The 23,620-nt window shown below is 39.3% G+C and overlaps 1 protein-coding gene and 1 long non-coding RNA gene across 2 annotated transcripts in view; one reads left to right on the top strand and one right to left on the bottom strand.

Moving 5' to 3' along the window:
• Positions 1 to 401: 401 nt before the first annotated feature.
• Positions 402 to 23,620, top strand: part of LOC123807570 — a 296,001-nt gene continuing 272,782 nt past the window's right edge. Inside the window, exons 1-2 of the long non-coding RNA XR_006783669.1 lie at positions 402 to 566; positions 12,024 to 12,148. This is a non-coding gene — a long non-coding RNA (uncharacterized LOC123807570). The remainder of the gene's footprint in view (positions 567 to 12,023; positions 12,149 to 23,620) is intronic.
• LOC123807569 (40S ribosomal protein S24-like) lies at positions 17,680 to 18,166 on the bottom strand. Its single transcript, XM_045821524.1, has one exon. It carries the CDS (start codon positions 18,164 to 18,166, stop codon positions 17,768 to 17,770), a length of 399 nt encoding a protein of 132 aa, XP_045677480.1. The 3' UTR covers positions 17,680 to 17,767.

Genomic DNA, 23,620 nt, shown 5'->3' with positions numbered 1-23,620 from the left:
AGCTCACAGCTGAGCCCACCTGCAGCAAACTGGATAGCGTGTTGGTCCCTTCACACCTAATGGGGTCTCGGAGCCAGGCACGGGAGCCAGTTTTATTTTCTTGGCGCCCTCTCTCTCTCCCCTTCCTTCTTTCCTTCCAATTTTGTTAAAAGTCTGGCTGGCCACTCCTTTTCCAGCATTTCTACTTTGCCTTATCCTCTGTATTTGAAAGACACTGCCTGCCTTTTCGTTTCCCCACCAGTTTTGATGCATATCTATCAAGAAGAAAATGTGCCAGGGCCTGCTGGCCTTTCAGGCCCCTGCAAAGAACAAGGGTGCTTCATGCTTTAGCTTTAGCCTTGCTCCCCTCCTCGCCCATCTCCCTCCCAACCGAGGTGTTCCACCACTTTGTCTGTCGAAACTCTCACTTTTCACCCCCACTTGGTTCTTCCGTAATCTCCCAGCTGCAGTGAGGAGGGAGCAAAAGCGAAACGAAAGCACGAAACGAAAGCACCTGGTTGTATCAGTTGCAGCAGCTTCCCAGATCACGGCCATGGAAGGCGAAGGTCTGGGGTTGGAGAGGCCAGGTAGGAGCCCCAAGTTTGCAGAAATCCAGGTCGTGGGTGGCCCCAGAAGAGGCCGGGAAAACCCTTCCTACCCCTGGGAAAAGAGAACGGTGTGATAATATACCAAGAAGGGGAAGTTTGGTCTGGGTCCAGCTGAAATTTAAGACTGATTGGACTCTGCGGAGGGGACACAGAGGAGTGTGGCGGGCAGGCTAGCGTTAGCCTCCAGAGGAGGATTCTGTGGCAAAGCCCAGAGGAGACGGGGTGAAGTAGGGCTCGCAGAAGCCCCCCGCCCCCCACTGGGGCTAGAGGCCCACGGTATTTTTGCTCCACTGATGTTGGGTAAGCACCACACCTCCCATCAAAAGCCATTGGTCTATGTAATATAAAGACTTCGGGAAAACTTTGGTGGCATCCTCGGCGCTGCCCTCCTTCCTTGGGGGTCGTCACTGCAGGGACAAGACAGCTTGTGCAGATTTGGATGAGCCCGTCTGGGCAGCCTTACGGAGGTTGCAGACCTTTTCAGTTAAAGAAAGGCATGAAAATACTTTCCTAAAGTGAAGGTAATCTCTCACAACCAACCCTCAGGAATGGCAGCAAACCCTAGTCAGGTCAGCTGAAATGAGTCCTTGTTCCCCCCACCATCCTACACAGTGAACCAGCGCTGGAAGATTGGCCTGCCAGACGCTCGCCCTGTCACTCCAGTACATTTTTGCAGGCAAACGCCCAAAAGACCTCATCATACCCTAATAAACTATTAACTTTATTATATTAAGTGGCACTTTTGTTGTAGCAATATCTGTGGATTTTGACAAGTGTTAAAAACATCATTTGATCCTATATGAGTTGAATGTGGAAACATAGTTTGTTCTAGTAGCTGGGTCTGTACTGGCACTATGCAACAACTGCTGTTACACCTCTAGGCATGTTTGCCTAAAGTCCTTTCACTTTTTAAATAGGGAGATTTAGAATTGTGTATTTGTTTGCCTTGTTTAGATTCTGTATTGCTGGCTATTTATTTCACTAACTGGGGTAAAAAATAGCTACAATTTTAAAAGATGCAAAATTGAGTTTGCTTTGGGAAGGCAGTCTTGATTTCCTGCCAATGTTTTGCTGATGACAGGCAGTAGTCAATTTCAGAGTAGCTTTGTTCATTTTTGTTCCTTCTCTCTTTGCCACAACTGCAAATACCAGAACTTTCTAACTGTAAAAAAAGATGGCTTACTCCACCTAAATTTCTTTATATACTGATGAGAGGAATGATGCAGGTGAAATAGACCCTTAGGCTATTACTTTTAGAAAGAGCCTCTTACTTTAAAAAATACTCACCAAAAGCTGTTTTGGGCTTCACATACGCCCACTGTTATCAATTTCTTCCAAAATTTTCCCCCTTTTACCTTATTTTTGTGAAAAATAGGTTTCATCAGGTTACCTTGTAAACTGGGAGTCTATACTTATGAAGGTCTTTTCTCCTCTATCCACTTAAACAAAGGTGCACACATAGCTTTGAAATCCCATGCACCCTACTTAAACAAAAGCAAAACCAAAAACCTGGGTATTCATAAATGATGCTTTGCCTGAGTTAAGTTCAGACTTCAGTGCCTAAAACGTTGCCTTCCCAGGAGGTCCCTTGAGCTATCCAAAGTCCAACTTTGTAGGCCCACCACTGGAACCTGAACCAGAAACCTTGAGTTGGAGTCTAGTTGGAAATAAATGTGTGCTTCTCGCGGTGAAATAGGAACTTGCCCAAGTGATGCATCTGGCTTTAGATTTTATGGGGAATATGATCTGGAAAAGGGAAAGCCTGTTCCAGGCTCGGCAACCTGCCGCTTATTATCCTTGGGGGCTCCAAACTGCAAACAGCTCCCCCAGCCTGGGCCTGCAGGGCCTTAGCTAACTTCAAGGTGCCAAGGTTTGGGTTTACTCCACACTGGCCCTCTCCCTTCTCTACCTCACCTGGGGTCACTCTCCGCGGCTAACGGTGCTTTTAGACTAAAAGAGAAAGTTTGAGGCTGAAGATCACATGTTTATAAAAGGGCTGGGGAAAAGGAGAGCCTCTTTTTTGTTAGTGCCAAGAAACTCAGATACACCGAATTCGTCGGAAGGGAAAGAAAACTTGCCGGGGGGAGAACAAGTGTTCCTAAGTCTTTGCCAGAGTTTAGGGAGTCCGGAGGTAGCGTGCTCCCTGTCCGCTGACACCCTCAGCCCCAACCGGGTTATTTTACAATACCCTAAGTCCTGCATTAGGCGTGGGCCTAGGCAGGGTGGGGGTGAGGCAAGGTGGGGAGGGCGGACCCCCTCTGTTTTAGGTGGAAGCCTTTAAAAGAGTTATAATAGAGTGTTGGGGTGGGCCTGAGGTGGGCCTGAGGAGTGTGTCAGCGTTGGTCTCCAAAGGCTAGAGAGGTGGGAGAAGTCGGGTCGGGGTGTGGATCCGGGAAAGGGCTGGAAAACTAGGACCTAGCGGAGGTGTGGGTCGAGAGTTTCTGCTATTGTGGGCTGGTTCTAAGGGCGAAGCCGGCGGGAATTGGGTCCGGCAGCTGGGGCGGAGTAAGCAACCGTTAGTGCACATCCTGACCCGGGAGACAAGGTTATGTCCCCCAGAGCGCCCTGCTCCTCCTTCGGCTCTCGAGGAGATTGGGGTTGGGCAAGATTGGGGTTAGGTGGGTAGGCTCTGAGTGGTGGGAGTAGTGTGACACCCAACCCAAGGCGATGAAGTCTGCAAGTTGCCTTCGGATCTTCTCCAGTCTATGTAGGGGGGGAAATAATCTAAAAGAACACCCCCTTGGGCAAGCAATCCTAAAGATAGAAAGGGACTCTGGGAAGGAGGGAAGCTCAGTTTTAGAAACTTCTCAGTTTTCAAGTTTGTCAAGCGAATGGGAATCTTGCTAGCTCTGGAATTGCTGCGCCCATTCCCACTTCCAGAAGAAAACTAGAGGAGTGTGCCTCCAAAGGAAGAACGAAGTTCGGCCCTGCTGATCGCCCTTTTGCTCGTTTTTCCCAGGGCCACCGGGAGCATCAGGTCTAAAGCAGCCTCCGGGGAGAAGCGGTCGCTAGGGTTCGCTGGGCTCTGGGGCCCCACCAGGGCCCGGGCGTTACAGCAGGAACCGCTGTTCCATTTCTGGTCTCCCAGTCGAAACATTTGGCTGAATCTCTAAAATAACATTTTTGGTAGTTCATAAAAGAAACAGGACAAATAGACCTACCATCAGACTTGCAACAGAGAACGATTTCCCTTGTACTATATAGCGAGATCGTTTTTTTCATTAGTTGAAGGAACTGGTTTTTGTTTTTTTGTTTTTGTTTGTTTGGTTTTTTTTTTTGGTATGATTTACCTGCCTGCTGGAGCTCCTGAGTATATTCTCTTTTCTCCTTTCCCACCTTTTCTGGCCATCAACTCCTTTCTCAGTTTTTGCTTTGTTTTGTTTTGTTTTTGAATGTTCTGGGCACTCAATTCCATCGTATCCATTGTTAACACAAGTAGCCGCTAGTCCAACTCAGCCTTTATCTATAGTCATTAAAAGTCACAGTGTTTGCATAGCTCTCACAAAATTTTGGTTGATGTGAACCATGGCGATGGAAAAGTATTGCTTTGTATGTTCTTTTCTTTCTTTTTCTTTTTTTTTTCACGTAGTGTTCAGTGATGGCACTCTCCTTCCAGTTGCAAATTCCCTCTCCTCCCAAACAGTATGGGCTTTATTTTTACAACGAGAATAAAGAGTTAGAAGAAATTAATCACTGACTCACTTTTTTTCCCCAGACAGGAATAACACTGAATGATGTAATCAGTTAAACAAAACAGACTTTAATATCATTAAACACTGATCTCTGTTAACCCTGGGCAATTATGGCACTTCAAAGAAGGAAGTGAAAATGAAATTCTTGAGAATAAAATAAGATTACAGAAGCTATCCATCCAAGCTCCAGATGTAGAAGAAATTTAGTTTTATAAAAAAGTTCTTATTGATAATTACTACTATGAAATAAAATGTGTAAAGCTAGTCCTATCAGGGTCCCTGAACATAGTAGGCACTCAATAAATATTTAACTTCCCCCTCTCTATTTCTTCCTGTCCTTGGAAATTTTGGGAGATGATACAGACTTCCCAGTGGCTAAGGAAATTATGCTCAAGTTTTACTTCTGGTTCATGTAATCTCCACTCACACACACCCCTCACAAAATGTATCCAGGGAACTTTAATAGCTTGTTAAAACTTAATGAAAATAGACAAAATAAAAGTATGGTAGTTACATATAAATCTGAAACACATTAAATTATTTTAAACTTTTCAGTGGCTGTAAGTGGCAACTATTACCATTTGATTTCGTTTACCAATTTCTACAGTAAAAATGAAAATTGTGGGCTCCTGCTCACTTCCCGAATTTCTGTTTGAGCAGCCTTCACCCACAAACCTATCTCTGTCCACCTTACATTTACACAGTGCAAATTTTATCTGGACACTGTTCAGCCACCCACTTTTGAGACTTGTGCTCATTTTTTTTCTTAAAAAAAATAAAATAAGAAAATAGAGAAGGAGGTTGTAGCAGTCACAGGTGGTGAAAACCTACCTGCCAGCCCCTTCTTCGCTGGTTTTAGAGTTGTTGGAGGAAAGAGGCGCTGGAGCGGCTCTTCCGACTCTTTTTTCTACCCCAAGTCACCTGGTCCGGTAGCCTTTTCTTTGGGGCCCATTCTGCGGGAGTAAATAGTCACTTCATAGAGTTTTCTGGCATCTCGGCACTGCTCTTTAAACGGAAAATTCCCGCACATTCCCCACTGCTTACAGGCTTTCCTGCTTCAAATGGTTAAGAATTAAAGTGTTCAGCACACATATTTGCTCTTTCTCCTTCTAACGGACAAGGTCAATCGCAGCGGTGACCTCGGCCACCCAGGCAGGTCTCAGCCTTCTGGAGCCTGTCTGCCCTTGGGGAAGAGCCAGCAGGCAGTGGCACCTCCTTAATCTGCGGCCCTCAGCGGTGAGCTGTGGCCACAATTCTTGGGCGTATGGAACGCGATACTCAGGGTCGCTGTAGTCGGCGTGGGGAAAACTGGGGTAATACCTTCTCAGTCGAAAGCCCTTGGGGAATATAGAGAGACAGAGGGGCGCAGTTGTGGCTTCGGGGCCAGAACTTTACCCTTTTGATGTCTATTTAGCTCGTTCTAGAAGAATACACCATTCGTGAACACGTAGAAATATCTTGACACCTTCCACTCCAGTGGTCCTCAAGCCCGAGCCCCAGGGCCAGTGTGAATCCTCCTGAGTTCCATACCTTTCCCGCTGACGCAGAGCCCAACGTGGGGCGTGGGGGTCACACTAAGTTCAGAGTCAAGGAGCCCAGTCAGAACTGAGAAAAACAAAGTACAAGCCAGGCTGGGACTGCTGTTTGGGACTTAGTCCAGAACCCCCTCAAAATCCTTTTCAGAGCGCCAGAGTTGGGGATTACTCTACCCTGCGCAAACTGGACTTGAAGGGCTCGCAGAATCACGCTCTTGCCTTCCGTGGGGCCCTGTGTGGACGCCTGGCATCAGTTTGCACGGGCCATACTATTTTTGCAAACTGACACTAGCAGTGAAACTACATATTCCATCTCATCCCGAGGCCCGGGAATAACTCCAGGACTCTCCCATTTGGACGTTCATGGGTAGCGGTGCGCCGCGCATCTCAGGACCCCTCGTGTCCCGCGGGGCCTCGCACGGAGCAGCGCATGACAGCTTGTTTGAGAGAATGGCGTCGCTCCAGAGGCACAGAAACCCTCAGGAGAGGGCAGCCCACACTGGTTCCCGGGTAGCAGAAGTCAGAGGCGCTTCCATCCTGTGCCCACAGAGAGGAACGCCTGGGAACTGCTTTTCCAGCTTCGTGGCACAGGCCAGTATAGCCATGAATGGAGAAGGCGCGGGCAAAACTGTGTGTGGTTTTTCTTTTTTTTCCGTGGATCTCACGAGTGTGGGTCGTTTAGCGGAAGCATTCGGAGCGAGAGTCCCAGGAGCCTTTTAGCTTCAAGAATGAAAGCTGGGCCTCGTTTGAGCAACCCGACCACGCTTCCAGCCAAGGGAATGCAGTGGCCTCCGTCACCTGGGTGCTTGACACAATTGGCCACAGGTCATTCATTTGAGACCGTCCTTGCCCTCACAGAGGGCCTCCACAGAGGCCCACATGGCAGGGAACCCCTGGCACCGCTCTGGACTTGGAGAATCCACAGAGGTGTTTCCAGACCCCAGCAGCTTCTGGTGAGTGGTTAGCACAAAGGCAGTTTTCTTCTTAGGCAAAAAGAATTACACAAGTTTTCCCAATCTGTAATCAGTGAACTCAGGGTCGACCACTCTCTGAGGATCCTATTGGTATTTTTGCCTGAGGAAGTGGATTTGTGACTTTCTTCTTTGCCTTAAATGCACTGATCACACTGACCAAAGGCAGCTTACAGGCCTAGGAAAGATTTAACCTCCGTTTAGGTATGTTTCTTCTTCTTGACACTTGCATGTTCCCCACATTCCTGGGCTTGCCAGGGGAGGTTTTGCGCTGTGTTGAGTATGTGGGCTTCCCTGCAGGACTAGTCTGACATGGGGGTGAGAGGCCCACCTGGCAGACTTATGAGGCACTGCAGGGAGTCATGTAAAGGACCAGGAGACAGGATCCCAGCATGTGTGGAGAGCTGGGGTGTGTTAAGGATAGTTCTCTCCCTGTGAAAAAGAGGGCTGGGGAGTTTTGCTGCCTTGGTTAGAAAGACAGGGTGGATATGCCCATTCTAAAAGTGAATGGGACAAGGCCCTAGATCCCAGATACCAAGCTAGGATCGGAAATCTGTATTTTCCTGGTTGAGTTTCTTTAATTTTAAAGTTCTTCCCCATTTATTTTCCATTTACTCTTTAGTCAAGTGTTTTTGAAAGTCTTACTGAAAGAAGTCATTCAGTTAACAGATATTTATTGAAAGTCTACTGTATGCCAGGCACAAGAATGGGTTAGTGAACAAGATAGTTCCTATTGTCACAGAGTTTACAGTCCAATTTTCTCTATAGAGAAAAAAATTAGGTGATTAAAATATGCTGTGAAAGGGATACATAGGCATATCCATGGTGATGTGAGTATGGCTATTTAGGAGAAGTTCAACACTTAGGGAACATAGAGAGGAGAGTAAGAGAGTAGAGAGACAGCCTCAGGTGTTTAGTGTGAACTCAAGAAGGGAGTTTAAAGGATGAGTAACATGGGGCCTTCAGACCTTCAGAGTGGTCGGATAGAAAATGAAGCTGAGGAGGCTGTAGTAGATCAGAAATCCCCTAGATTTTGCCTCTGATGTTAAGATTTGAAGAATTCATTGTTATTGTATTGAGGGAGCTGATAATTCTGTGCCAGGATCCACTGTTTTATTTATGGATAAATAAAACACATCTATCCCTGTTCCTTATACGTGGTTAATACTTCAGACCTTAAAAAGAAAAGAAAAAAAACTAAAAACTAATTTTAAGAGAACCCATTTAGCAGAAAATTTTGTGAAAATGTTGCAGTTGAAGAATTGTATTTTAGATTAAACCTTAGAGAGTGAAGAGGTTACTCTCCTGTCCTCATGGAATTTACAATCAAATGGAAGATACAGAGAACGAAATACAAAATTTTCAACATTTGTGAAGTTTAAAGGGCAGCAGACAGGGGAGGATTTAAATTTTCAGACAGCCAGGTCATGGAGGTAGGACATTTAACTCAACATAGCTCTGGGAAGTCCCATGGGGATATCAGAGAATATCCACTGGAAAGAGAAAGTTTTTGTGGGTTGACACAGCCCTTATCCTCTTAGAAATGTTGCAGTAATTTTTAAGTCTTAGGACTACTATAAGCTAATAACTCTGCCCTAGAGAGGCAAAAGAGAGGTCTTGTAACTAACTAGGCTTTTTAAAAAGTGTTACGTTGATATCATAATTTCTAATTATGAAAACACCTAGATGTGTTACTTAAAAAAATTGAACTCCTAATTTGTAGCTACTGAATCCCTTTGCAGCATTGTCAGTAGGACTGGAGGGAACAATTCATTGAGTACCTGCTATGTTTTATAGGCACTTCACACATGTTGCCTTTTCTAAGCCTTATAACAACTCCATGAGGTAAGTGCTTTTGTTTCCATTTTATAGATTAGGAAACTGAGGTTCAGTGGGTTTATGGAGGGTCACTTGGGGAGTAAGTGACAGAACTATTTGATTCCGAGTGTGTGTTCTCCTCACTCTTTTCATGGACTCTCTTCCCAGCCCAGAGGGTAATGAGCCTAAAAAAGAAAATCATATTAAGAGAATTCATATTGGAGGATTTTAAATCCCTGTAGAAAAAGTGGGGTTGGGTATGGTTGTCAGTACAAAAATTAAGAAATCACAATAAATAGAATACCAGAAATGTTTTATACAAATTGAATTCACACAATGTAATTAATTTCTCTTTACCATCTTTTACTTGCTAGAACATTTTCAGAATAAAGAGAGGCCCATTTTCAGAATAAAGAGATGCTAGTTTAATTTTATTGTACACAGAAACATGTATGTATAGTCTTACATGATAATGCAAATGTTTGATTTTCTAAGGTGTAGTCTTTAGGTCACTTTCCTTGGATTTTGACTGAAGATAGCTTGCCATTAGCTTGTAGACAATCTGGGGTTTGTGAGTGGGGGAGTGATTATGGTAATATAATTTTATAGAATGAAAACATTTGATAGGTAAAAGGAAAGTTTTCTGTTTTTTACTTTAAAAAATATTAGGATTACCTTAATCAATCAGTCAATTCAGTAACTGTCTGTTGAATACATACTACCTGTCAGATACTGAGCTGTGTGCTGAGGATATAACATTGATCAAGACAAACTGGATCTGTTTGCTGTGGAAAGTATTGTGTTGGCTGAAAAGTCCATATTTTTTTTTTCTGTGAAATAAAAGGTACATTTTTCATTTTCACCAATAACTTCATTGATTTGGATATTTTGAGTATGTTGGCTATGTCCTACTATTGGCTTCTAGTGGGTAGAGGCCAGGGGTGCTGCTAAATATCTTCCAATGCATATAACAGTCCCACAGCAAAGAATTATTTGGCCAAAATGTCAAAAGTACCAAGAAACTTTGCAAACCACTTCTGCCACATTTAATTAGTCACAGCACCTTCTCCAAACACATGTTTTTCATTTCAGTTGCATTTTTGCCTTTCTTAAAATGATAAAGCATAATATGCTGAAAATGTGTATTTTCTTCCATCTTCAATATTAAAATGGCTGCAAAAAAATTCACCAATTTTGGTAAGTTTTTTTAAACACATGCTGTTATGATAGCTATCACAATACAATATAACAAAATTGTTTCTAATGAAGTGAAAGACAACTAAATACTACTGGTGCCAACTTACAGAAAAAACTAAATGAACTTTTTGGCCAACCCAATATATAAGGAAGGAAGGAAAACAATGCTTGCTCAGATCCTGTTATGTGCCAAACACTGTCCTAGACTAATTAAAACCTTTCAGGGGAGCTTGTCTGTCCCTTTATATAAAGTACATGCACAAAAAAAAGAGGTTCAGAATATTTAAAGAACTTGTTCAAGATTACACAGCAGTAAATGGTAGCACTGGAATTCAAACCCAGAAATAAAGACTGCTTTTTCTCTATGCCACACTGCATCCTTGGCTGTGCAAACACTAAGAATTGTGAGTACTTATTAGTCATTTTATCCCTCCTTGATCTCTTTTCTCAAGGAAACAGCCAGATAGTGATTCTTACCCTGTTTACCTCATAGAGTACTCTTAAAACACAAAAGCAGTATAAACACATTTTTAAAAAGCTGTTCCTCTGAGAATTTCAGAAGAAAAGGCAAAGGGTGTACAGGAATGAGTATAAGGACACTTGGATAAAAACTAGGGGTGGGTGGAAATGGGAGGGAGGAGGGAAGCGTTGGGTGGGTGAGCTGGGATGGGAGTAAAAGATAGAAAATTATACTGCAACAACAATTTAAATAACATTTTTTAAATGAAAAAAAAGCTGTTCCTAATAGTTTAGCTTAATTTAATCTTATAAAAGCATATGAGTTTTTAAAAGATTTATTTATTTATTTATTTATTTATTTATAGACAGAGGGGAAGGGAGGGAGAAAGAGAGAGAGAGAAACATCAATGGGTGGTTGCCTCTTGCTCATTTCTACTGGGGCCCTGGCCCACAACCTAGGCACATGCCCTGACTGGCAATCAAACTGGTGACCCTTTGGTTCACAGGCCAGCATTCAATACACTGAGCCACACCAGCCAGGGAAGCATATGACTTCTAATAACAGGTTCATTGTAATAATTTACTGATGGAAAAAACTTCTAGTTCAGTAGGATCAGAATTTTATGAATAACTGTTGTCCTTTGCTTTATTAATTTAACACCAAATACATATTGGACACAGTAGACTTGTACTGAGCCTCTAGATAAGAAATTAGGGCAAATTCTATGTCCAAAAGTGGGTGAAAAGGACATATAAACAGAGAAATTATAAAACTGTATTATAAGAGATGCTAAAGATCTTTTGGGAGCTAACAACATTCTGAGCCTCCCTTTCCTAAGTTAGAAGCTTTTCCTCCTGAAAGTGTTTGTCAAGCTAGAAGACACCTGGGAAGCTTGTTAAAAACAGAATCCCACTTCACTCTTGCAGAGTCAGATTTTCTGGAGTTGGTGGCTGACTATCCATTTTAAACAAGTTTCTCAGTAGTTTTTATGAAGCCTGCTGGGACCAGAATTTGGGAAAAAGGCTTGACCCTTGATTATAGTCAATTGGCCTAAAGAAAAACAGCCCCCTAGCCCCTGACAGTGTGGACAGGGATGTGGTTATACTTTATTGGCAAAATTAAGAGATCCAAACCCACTTAGGGAATTCAGTGTGCTAAGGAGTGAGAAAGATTGGCAGGAAATTTTCAAAGCAGATATAGATGATATAAATTATAGCACATTATATGGGGTGGGGGTGCATTTTGTCTAACAGTTTTATCTATGAGTTCATTTAAAGCTGTTAGTAGATGCCAGTCAACTCTGTAGCATCTAATTAGTTAAGTAAGAGTTGATCAGAGAGTTTCATTTTTCTTTTTTAAGTCAAGGAAAATCTTCTATTCAAAGGGGACTTTAATGATGAAAGGTTGATGTATAAAGAACTGCTGTGGCTGAAGAAGAGGATGGATGAAGAGGTGGGTGCACAGAAAACCACAATGTAGCCAGCCATGCAGTCAGCAGCTCATGAGGGACTTGAGCCAGGGAATAAGTTTGCCTTATTTATTTATTTCTTGTTTTCCAAGTCTTGCATCATGTAGGCACATAAGTAACAGGTATACACTATTAGATGACTGCCACAGACTAAATGTGTTCCGCCACCCCGATTCATATGTTGAAATCGAATTCCCAGTGTGATGATATTTTGGAGATGAAGTCCTTGGAAGGTGATAGATTATGAGGGTAGAGTCCTCATGTATATCATTAGTGGCCCTTTTTTTAAATAAAGGAGACACCTCTTCTACCATGTGAAGATATAGTGAGAAGATTTCTGTCTGTGAACAAGGCAGCTGGCCCTCAGAAGACATTGAATTTGCTGGCACCAGGATATTGGACTTCCCAGACTGCAAAACTGTAAGAAATAAATTTCTGTTTTTTACCCTGTTGTTTCTAAGTTACCCAGTCTATGGCATTCTGTTACACCAAACAGACTAAGACAATGACTGAATGAATGAATTAGTGAAATGCCATCATTTTTGCTTCAAAATGTAATTGAGGAACAAAAGCCTTGCTAATATTTTTATCACTAAAGACTGAGATAAATAATCCATTTAGTTGTACATTTTCATCACCAAATTTTCTTAGCCACTCATGATCTTAATTGACTTTCTTTTCTTTCTTTTTTTATTGTTCAAGTATGTTTGTCTCCATTTTCACCCCACTACACCCTCCTGCCCCACCTCTCCCCATCTCCTACCCTTGAACCCACCCCCTTTGGTTTTGTCCATGTGTCTTTCATGCATGTTCTTTGATGCCATCCCCCCTTTATCCCCTATTATCCCCCTCCCTCCTCCTCTCTGATTACTGTCAGATTGTTCTTTATTTAAATGTCTCTGGTTGTATTTTGCTTGCTTGCTTGGTTGTTTTGTTGATTAGGTTCCACTTATGGGTAAGATCAAATGGTATTTCTCTTTCACCTCTTGGCTTGTTTTAGCATAATGCTCTCCAGATCCATCCATGCTGTCATGAAGCTCTTTCTTTCTTTCTGCTGCACAGTATTCCATTGTGTAAATGTACCACAGTTTTTTGATCCACTCATATACTGACGAGCGCTTAGGCTGTTTCTAGCACTTGGCTATTGTGAACAATAGCCAAGTGCTATTGTGTGGCTATTGTGTAGCATAATATTGTGTGGCTATTATGCTGCTGTGAACATTGAGGTGCATAGGTTCTTTTGAATTGGTTTCAGGATCCTTAGGAAATAATCCCAACAGTGGAATGGTCAGGTCAAAAGGCAGTTCCATTTTTACTTTTCTGAGGAAATTCCATAGTGTTTTCCACAGTGGCTTCATCAGTCTGCATTCTCACAAACAGTGCACTAGGGTTCCCTTTCCTCCACAACCTCTCCAACACTTGTTGTTTCTTGATTTCTTTATGATGGCCATTTTCACTGGTGTGAAGTGGTATCTCATTGTGGTTTTAATTTGCATCTCTCTGATAGCTAGTGATGTTGAACATCTTTTCATGTGCATCTCGGCCCTCTGCATGTCCTCCTTGGAGAAGTGTCTATTCAGGTCCTTTGCCCATTTTTTAATTGGGGTGTTTGTCTTCCTGTAGTGGAGTCATGTGAGTTATTTATGTATTTTGGCGATCAAACCTTTGTCCGAGGTATCATCTGCAAATACATTTTCCCATAGAGTTGGTTCTCTTTTTATTTTAATGCTGTTTTCTTTATCTGTGCAGAAGATTTTTATTTTCAGGAAGTCCCATTTCTTTATTCTCTCCTTTACATCTCTTGCTCTAGTAGACATTTTGGTGAAAACATTGATGCGTGGAATATCTGAGATTTTCCTTTCTATGTTCTCCTCTAGGACTTTTATGGTGTTGTGATTTATATTTAAGTATTTTATCCACCTTGAGTTTATTTTTGTGTATATGTAAGTTGGTGAACGAATTTCATTTTTTTTTTGCATGTAGCTGTCCAGATCTCCCAACACCATTTGTTGAACAGGATATTTTTGCTCTGATTTATGCTTCTGCCACATTTGTCAAATGTTAATTGACCTTAAAGACTTGAATTCATTTCTGGGCTCTCTATTCTGTTCCATTGGTCTGTGCATCTGTTCTTATGCCAAAACCATACTTTTTTGATTACAGTGGCCTTGTAATATAGTTTGATATCAGATATTGTGATCCCTCCTACTTTGTTCTTCTTTCTCAAAATTGCTGTGGCTATCAGGGTCATTTATGGTTCCATATAAATGTTTGAAATGTTTGTTCTATATCTGTGAAATATGCCATTGGCACTTTAATAGGGATTGCATTGAATCTATAAATTACTTTGGGTAATGTGGACATTTTGATTATGTGGATTCTTCTAGTCCATGAACATGGTATATGCTTCCATTTATTTGTGTCTTCCTTAATTTCTTTCTTCAGTGTTGTATAGATTTCTGAGTACATATCTTTCACCCCCTTGGTAAGGGTTTTTCCTAGGTACTTTATTTTTCTTGTTTATATAGCAAATGGGACTTTTTTCTTGATTTCTGATTCTGATCTTTCATTATTAGTGTAAAGAAATTCTGTTGATTTCTGAATATTGACTTTGAACCAGCTGTTTTGCCAAATTTGCTTATTAGGTTGAGTTTTTTTTGGGTGGAGTCTATAGGGTTTTCAATGTAAACTATCATATCATCTGCAAATGGTGACAGTTTTTACTTCCTCCTTTCCAAGTTGGATGACTTTTATTTCTCTTTCTTGTCTGATCACTGTGGCTCAGACTTCCAATACTATATTGAATAGAAGCAGACATCCTTGTCTTGTTCCTGATCTTGGTGGGAAAGCTTTTAGTTTTTGCCTGTTGAGTATGATGGTGGCTGTGGGTCTCTCACATGTGGCCTTTATTATGTTGAGGAATGCTCCCTCTATTCCCACTTTGCTGAGTGTTTTATCATAAATGGGTGCTGTACCTTATCAAATGCTTTTTCTGCATCTATTGAAGGCATCATGTGATTTTTGTCTTTCCTCTTCTTTATGTGAGGTATTATGTTTATTGGTTTGTGAATGTTGTACCATCCCCATCCTTGCATCCCTGGGATGAATCCCACTTGATCATGGTGTATGATCTTTTTGATGTATTGCTGGATGCGGTTTCCCATTACTTGCTTTTTTAAAATATGAAGTTATCAAACATTTGGCTCTTACAGTTCAATTTCTTCCAGGACTGTTTCTACTTGAATTAATCAGGAATAAAACCTAGGTGAAACCTGGAAATCTGGCAATATTCAGGCTGCTTTTTGGGGGGACAGGGAAAGGATAGGGCAAAAAGGAAGAAAGAAAACAATTTCTCTTTAAGAATCATACAGGACTAATTTGTAAAATAAAATTTATTTTTTGCCTGATTACAACAATAAAATATTTTCATTGTGGAAATTTTGGGGTAAACAGTAAAGCACAAAGAAGGAAATAAAATTGCTTTTTCTGAGATAATGCTGTTATTGGTATCTTGCTTTTATCACTAAATAATATGCATGGAATGTATATATTTCTTCTTATTAAATATTTTATGACCTTTTTTTAAACATTTTTGCATTATCTATGGAAAAATATATCACATTTTGTTTAACTAATTTCTTGTTGAACATTTAGGTTATTTTCTATTTTTTCACTTATTAACAGTGGTACATTAAATACCTTTGTATTTTTTAAAAAAAAATTCACCTGAGAATATTTTACTATTGATTTTATCCTCAACCAAGAATATTCTTTTCATTGCTTTTAGATAGGGGTGGGGAGAGAGGGTGGAGGGAGAGAGAGAAACATGGATAGGCTGCCCTCTCCTATGAACCCACATGGGGATTGAAACTACAACCTGTGTATATGCCCTGACCAGGTATTGAACCATTAAGTTTTTGGTGTATGTGATGATGTTCCAACCATACCACCTGGCCAGGGCGATATCCCTTAAATTTTTCTTTGTGTGTGTCTGTGTCTCAGAATTTATGGTATGTGTATTTTTAAGCCTTTTGATATACCTGGCCAAATTGCTTTCCAGAATGGTGGTGCTTTCCTCCTGCTGACAGTGTATTCAAGTTCTTGCTTCTCATAACAGAGTTTTACTTTTCATCTGCAATGACTTTCTGGCTATTTATGATCAGTATTGGTTATCTCACAGTGAGTACACCACCTTTCTAGTCTTGGGAAGGAAGAGAGGCTATTAAAGCCCTAGGTATAGATATTTTCCAGAATTTACAATTAAAAATCTATCTCAATATTTTGTTTTTCTAAGACCCATAGATACAGAGATCAAGGGGATGATTGACAAAGGGAAGGGGTTGGGAGGATTGGTAAAAAGCAAAAAAACAAAACAAAACAAAACAAAAACCCCCAAAAGCAAAAAGGCAAAAAACAAAGAACTCCAGAAAAGTCCAAGGAATGTTATTTAGCTGGCTTTGTGGCTGCTGCTCTTTCCACAGGACATTCTGAGTGTTTCCTTCTTGACTTCAAAACTTCATCCTTGGGTCTAAATAAGATATTACCCTAGAAGAACCTCTGCCACCATGATCACCACCACTTCTGAACTGAGTCTATCTTGGGCTGTAAAGTTGCTTTGGGTACTTTTCTAGATGTTAAATTTATTTGTGTAGAAGCTGAAACTAGTCACTTCACCACATTTGTGATATGAGTCACATTAGAATAAAGATCTAAAAAAGTGGTAAATTGTTCTGCCTAAATTACAGCAATCATGACTGTGGATGTTAGCATTCATAGCTATAAACACTATCTCTCCTAGTCCCTTTGAGTTCAATATGGGTCTGACAATTTTTAAAATGATGTAAGGAGGGGGGAAAGAGATAAAGAGAGAGATAGAAAATAGGTGTGTTATTCTGGAAATTTTGAACAAGAGTCCTACATGTTGTTATAGCATACTGCTATAACCAAGTATGAGCTCAACATACACACACCCACATACTTTAACCATTTAGCAAGAGTCCTCTGACATTGTTTTCTTTCTTTGCTCACAAAACTGAAAAGCTGGCAGAATTTTTAATTTGTAATTTGGCAATATTGCAATTTACAGGCAAGAAAAAAGGCAAGTCAGATTGGGTGAAGATTGTTTAAGAATTATTTTTTGACTCTAGGCAGTGAAAATCATGAAGCTGAATATGCACATTCAAATGTTTTCTGCTTAATTTTTGATCACATTCACTGGCACTGGCAGAGGTAGAGCTTTCCAGTGAAGATAGAAGTATTGGTTTAATTGTTTTGAAATATTGATTGGGGAAAAATGAAATGTGATTTTATTCAGGCTTCATAAGTCCATCTTAATCGTGAATTATACAAACACAGACTCAAGAGTTGGAAAGTCAGAATCAGACATGTTTTCAGACCTAAGCTTTTTCCATGGGTTCCTGGAACATTCATGCTATCTGAGACACAGCAGGAACCTGACAACTCTGAGAACAGGCTTTCTCTTTTGAATGCTGGGTCCTTTGAAATCATCTTCATAATGAGGGAGGGTTCATGCAGTAGTGAAAAGCTATCTCCTTTTTAAAAAGTTCAGACAGCAGCACAAACATCTGGGAATTTATTTAAATACTCTGGTTCCTTGAATTACCATTTCCCTAAAATATATTTTACTTATTTTTCCTATGGGATAAATGCCCACTTTGTGTTTTCCAAGTTCAGCTGTGTTAGGCTTCTCATTTTAGCATTTAGGTCACTTGATATTTAAGGATAAAGGTAAGGTCCCTATCACTCAAACTATGATTTGCAAGAAGCAGGGGTGAGTGAGGAGGGGTCAGGTATGTAGGGCAAAGTGTTTATACATGTAGAACAAGTTTCATTACATTATAGTTTCACTTCTTATCAATTAAATTAAGAAATGGCTAATAAGATCTAGTATACCTTAAAAAAATAATTAAGCAACAACACTTACTCAATTCTTTTTTTTTCACATAAAAATTCTTAGTTTACTAATCTTCTTATGAAAAAAACTGCATAATCACCACAGATAAAGTCACTGAAGAATCTTTACTCCTTCTTTTTGTCTGCACCAACATTGGCCTTTGCAGTCCCCCTGACTTTCTTCATTCTGTTCTTGTGTTCCTTTCTCTGTTTTCTTGAGGGCTTCTTCTCATATAGGCCACGTCTTGTGAGTCTGTGTTTGGGTTTTTTTTTTTTTTTTGAATAATCCAAGGAATCATAAATTATGCCAAAGCCAGTTGTCTTGCCACCACCAAAATGGGTTCTGAATCCAAACACAAAGATGACATCTGGTGTGGTCTTATACATTTTGGCTATTTTTTCCTGAATTTCTGTCCTGGGTACTGTTGCCTTGCCAGGGTTAAGGACATCAATAAGCATTTGTTTCCACTGAAGTAGTCTGTTGGTCATGAACTTCCTGGTCCAGATAGTCAGTGTGTCGTTCATGATAGCTGCTGATCTTCAAGCAGCAAGAGAGGAAAAGAGCTCAATTCTTGAATTAGGAAAAACCGTCATTATCTTTCTCCTTCTCAGAACTTAATCCTTCTTTCTAGTTTCAGAAGTCATGAACGTTTTCTTTCTCCTTTCTTTTTCTCACCTGCAATGTCTCAAATGGTGAACATGTATGTGTGGCGGAAGGAAGTGATCAGAATATTAAAAAAGCTAGGATGAAACAAACCAGCTTGATTTCTGCACTTGGAAAATAATTTATGTCTATTTAGGGCTGTGAGATCTGGACCGATATAAAAATTTGGACATACTTAAATATTTCAGAATATATCAGATGAGACAGTGCTGCATTTATAGCTTCCTGAATTATCAGCATGGTTTTGTCTCTTTTTCTGTTTTACTTATCATATTTGTAATAAGTAAAGTAAGTGTGGTTTTAAATGTTCAGGACTAGGCTATTTTGGACTCATTGGACTATATTATCATATGTGGCATGCCAGTTTATAATCAATTAAAACATGAGAAAAGATATGAGATATGTTGATTGGTATGATAGAATTTAATCTAGTTGATCCATTTTGTAGGCATTTTAGGATATTATAGTTATTAGTCTCAACTTCAATAAATTATAAACAGTTGTTACCATGCAGCACTGGACAGGAAAGTGTGAGGATTGGGCTTAATAGATATAAATTTAGTCTTATGACCTGGCAGTTGTCTATTGGAATATCCTGCTGCCAATTTGAATGCTAGTCATTTGCCCTCATCTCCTAAAAGTATGTTGCCGAACATATTTTTAAAAAATCCTAGCTATATGAACTGGCTAGTTTACTTTTTAAAAAAATATATTTTATTTATTCATTTTTAGACAGAGGGGAAGAGAAGGAAAAAGAGAAAGAGGGAAGCATCACTGTGTGGTTGCCTCTTGAGTGCCCCATACTGGGGACCTGGCCCACAACCCAGGCATGTGACCTGACAGGCGACCCTTTAGTTCGCAGCCCCTGCTCACTCCACTGAACTACACCAGTCAGGGCTACTTATTTGTTTTAAAAAAGTGAAATAGTAATTAATTATGATTTGTGGGTCACTTCTTTTTTTCTCCATTAATTTAATTTCTGTTTACTTAAGTTAAATAAATGAAGGAATCAATATCTGGATTTGGCTTTCTCCACCTCAAATTTAGCAATACCATGAAGTAAGACTATGATACTTGAATGTGGAAAGGTATATATTTATACTTCATGAACTGCGTTCTCTCCTCAGTGTCTCTTTGTAGTTTACATGGAATTATCAACTTTGTATGTAGGCCTTGTGGAATAAAATCTGAGGGAGAGGGGCCTCCCAGTTCTCCATGTTCTAAAATGTCATGTTGCCTGACATGAATGAAGAGACAGCCACACTCTGATACCCTGCAAATGTCAGTGAATATATGCACAGATCCCTGCTAGGAGAGGATGCCCTGTGAGGATAAGGTAGGCCTAAGCCCCTTTACATATGAGGATGTGTTGCAACAAATCCAAGAAGTAGTTCATTTTTGAGATCCAGAATTACCCATTTGGCTTTGAGGTACACAGAACCAAAGCATTAACAAGTGTAAAAGTGTCTAATACCCTTTGATATCAAACTTATTTGTTTAATGAGAAGGCTGAGAGCTATGGATATTTTGGTTTATCTGGTGTGTATGTTTAGACAGTATTTGATGAGCCAGGCAGTGTAAGAACCATCTGGGGATGATTCCATAAAGAATAACTCCAGCTTTTCTCATCTGACCCTGATAAACTTTGAATATCACACAGCACAGTACCTGGCTCTTAATAAATGAATCTGCTTTATAATTGCTACTTGAACAACAATTAAAAAATATGAAAAAAAGAAAAGTAAAAGTTTTTGTGAATATGGCATGCTTAAAAAGAATGAAGTACCAGATAATTGTAAAATAGAGAGAAATTAGCCAATGCTTATAAAGTCTTAATTTCTGTTAGACATCATCCTAAACACTTTACATAAACACTGTTGACTAGTAGGAACAATAAATAGTAAGTTTAATTTAAAAAAATTGATCCTTCTGTCATATGTTGCCTTCTCCCTGGTCCCTTTTTACCCTCATTTGACCTTCTATCTTTGGGTTTGTGTCACAACCTCTGGGGAAGAGTGGGAAAAAAAAAGCAGAATTGGCAATTATCCCAGTGATCTGGGTTCTAATTAGTTAAGGTCCACTTTTTTGAGGAATTGTGCCTGTAGGCATTTTTTGGAAAGGATGCATTTCTTGATGACTAACTCTACCTCAAGGTTTTTTGGGACCCAGGAAGAATATTAAAAAAAATTAGCTACAAGGGGCACAATCAAGAGTATAAGATTTACACTCAAGCCAAGAAATATATTTGCATATCAAATAAATGACACAGTCATGCTTGATTTCTCAGATGATGATACTTAGTAAAGAAAATGAAAGCAGATGTTTTCATTTAAGCTTTGAATTGCATTACTATTAAAATAAAACTCAAGTTTCCTTAAGTATCCTTCTAGGTCTAATCTAATCATTTCTCTAGATCGAATTCTCAGGAAGGCCAATGGCATTTTGAGAGTGGAACTTGGTATTTTAACAGTTCACCCTGATGCTACATGAAAAGTTTGTCCATTTGCCATTTTGTTGTACATCTCTTCAAGTGCTATTTTTGTTGACATCTCAATGATTCTCATTCAGAACACTGTGGCATCATGTCATGGAAAAACACTGGATTGGGAGAATTAATTCTCATCTGAGTTTTTCCATTTAATGAAAAGATTGGAGCTTTTGGAAAACCACATTAACTCTTTGGGGTTCAGTTTCATCAGCTGTACTGATCTGCTATGTTAGATCTTTATTTTTACTTGACATTTGTCTTCAGTAGAACATGCACATCATAGCTAAAAGGCTACTCATTTATAGAAATTTGACATCTTGTCCTGGCTGGGTGGCTCAGTTGGTTGGAGCATTGTCCTATATACCAAATGGTCACAGGTTTGATTTCTGGTCAGGGAATATACCTAGGTTGCAGGTTTGATCCCCAGTTGGGGAATGTATGGGAGGCAATGAATCAATCTTTTTCTCTCACTTTGATGTTTCTCTCTCTCCCTCCATTTCCCTTTCTTTAAAATCAATAAGTATATCCTCAAGTGAGGATTATAAATAAAGCAATAAATATAATAAATAATAAATTTGTCATGTCAAGCTTTAGAGTAATACTGTTTAGCATTTAAAGTGATTGTCGGAGGTGTAAGGCATAGATTAGAAAATCACATACCATTAACTTATTGAAAAACAGTTAAAATTTTTGAATATATTAAGAATAATATTTATCTTTTCTGTTATGATAGTAATCTATGTTCATAGCACATTTATGAAATTCAGAAAAAATATTGATTTTAATCTCATCACTCAGACCTAACCAGTAATACTTTATGTTTTCATTTCCTTTGGCTCTTTATATTTCTCTTATATTTTATGCCATACATGATTTATTTTTACAATTTTGAAATCATATTGTTTGTGGTATTTTGTATCTTGTTTCTTTTTCACTTGAGAAAACATAGAGTTGCTTCCCATGTCCTTATTCTGAAACATAACTTTTTAAAGCTTTTTCATTTTTGTTTTTAAACTACAAAACATATACCTGCTAGATATAAAGATTTAGGCAATAACTAGTTTTATAAAGCAGAAAATTAAATTTTCTATCTCTCCATCTACTGCCAGCTCTCTCAGTCATATTCCCTGGAAGTAACTCCATTTAAAGCTTGGGATCTATTCTTACAGTTGTTTTCTAAATAACTGTAAATATTTAAAATTAAATGTATTTAAACGTATCTATATGTCTGTGTGTGAGAGAGTTTTCTCCTTAAACAAGGTTATTCCACTTATGCCACTTTACAGTTTGTGATTTTTCAGTCAGCATAACAGGGTAGATATTTTCCAGTTAGTATATGTAGCCAGAGTTATCTCACCATAGTGGCGACACAGTAATGCCTATTTTCTTTAGTTAATCTCCTCTGGACATTGTAGTTGATTTGAAATTATTTTATTGAAGTTATTTTATTTTGCTTTTTAAAATGTTGCATAAATATCTCATATTGAAATCTTGGGGTGCATCTTTGATTATTTTACATCTAAGATAAATTCCTGGATGTTAAATGCTACATACGTGTGACTTTTGGTGTGTATTGCCAGTTTTCCTACAGAAAAGTCACCCTAGTTTACATTCCCAAAAACCTTGTATGAGAAGCTTTGTCTTCCTCTTTTCTAACACTGAACTGGTCAAAATTTAAGACACAGTTTTCATCTTGCTGCACCAATATTTACCTCAGTTTTAGTACATTCTTTTCAAAGTAGTGGGAAAAAAGTAATTCAGATACTCTGGAGCCTTGATCATCTCTTGATTCTTCTGCTGAGACTTTGGTAAGGATACTTGAGAATTTTAAGTTTAACTACTATCCTATATTCCTATTTTTATTTAGTACAATGAACTCAGATTAATAATTAATAATTTATATATTCCTCCTTTAAATTTTGAAACTGGCTGGCTTAGATTTTCTCTTCTATTAAAATATAGTCATTTGGGAATAATAACCTATTAAAGGATAGTGTCATTTATATTCCAGTAACTAGAGTCTGGTTTGATACAGCTTCTAAAAATCCTTGTTGATGGAGTAGGGGAAGAGAGCCTAAAACTGGTGGATTGGGCTGTGTATCCAAGGGGAAGAATCATTGCTGGAGGAAGGCCAGGGGACCAAATAGAGATTCAGTGTAATGAATTCATTAGAGTTTAAAATGTCCAAGGGTCAATGCTTTCTTTTAAGCATATAACAATAAAGTTAATCATATTTTATCTGCATTGAGTAACATATTTTAGCACTTTGGTTTTAGTGAACTGTGGTGATTAAGAGCAAGTTACAATTTTATTCATTCATTAAAGAAAAGTACTCTGTTAAATTTCAGTTGAATGTTTTCCTGATCTTTAGATTTGGTGGCTCTGGAGATACACTGCATTTATTACTAAGTCTTTTTCCTAGGAAAAAGAGCTCATGAATAGGTGATATTTTGAAATGTAGCTGACACCATTTTAATATAGCACTCTACTGTGGGGTTTCAGCTTATGACAGTGGGAATGCAGCAATAACTAGTCAAAGGAACTGAGGAATAACAAAGGAACTGAGATTGTGGTTTAATAGAGAGCAGGTTCAATTCTAAGCTGAAATGCTTGACTTATGTTTGATTCCTGTCCTTAAATTAGTTAATAGCCAGAATTACTCTGGGTAGGTAATGTAGGAGATGACAATATAGGCCTCCAATTAGGTAATGTAGGTGATGACAATATAGGCCTCCAATAAACAGTGGTGTGACCAAGCAATTCTGTTTAGGGTCCTAGCATTCCATGATATCTTCTTTATTAAACTAGGTGGTCAAAATACAACTGG

Source organism: Phyllostomus hastatus, unplaced genomic scaffold (assembly GCF_019186645.2).
Source record: "Phyllostomus hastatus isolate PE091 unplaced genomic scaffold, TTU_PhHast_1.1 phas_scaffold_46, whole genome shotgun sequence".
Lineage (NCBI taxonomy): Eukaryota > Metazoa > Chordata > Mammalia > Chiroptera > Phyllostomidae > Phyllostomus > Phyllostomus hastatus.
Note: the sequence above shows the minus strand (reverse complement) of the source record. Positions and strands in the feature narration are given on the sequence as shown.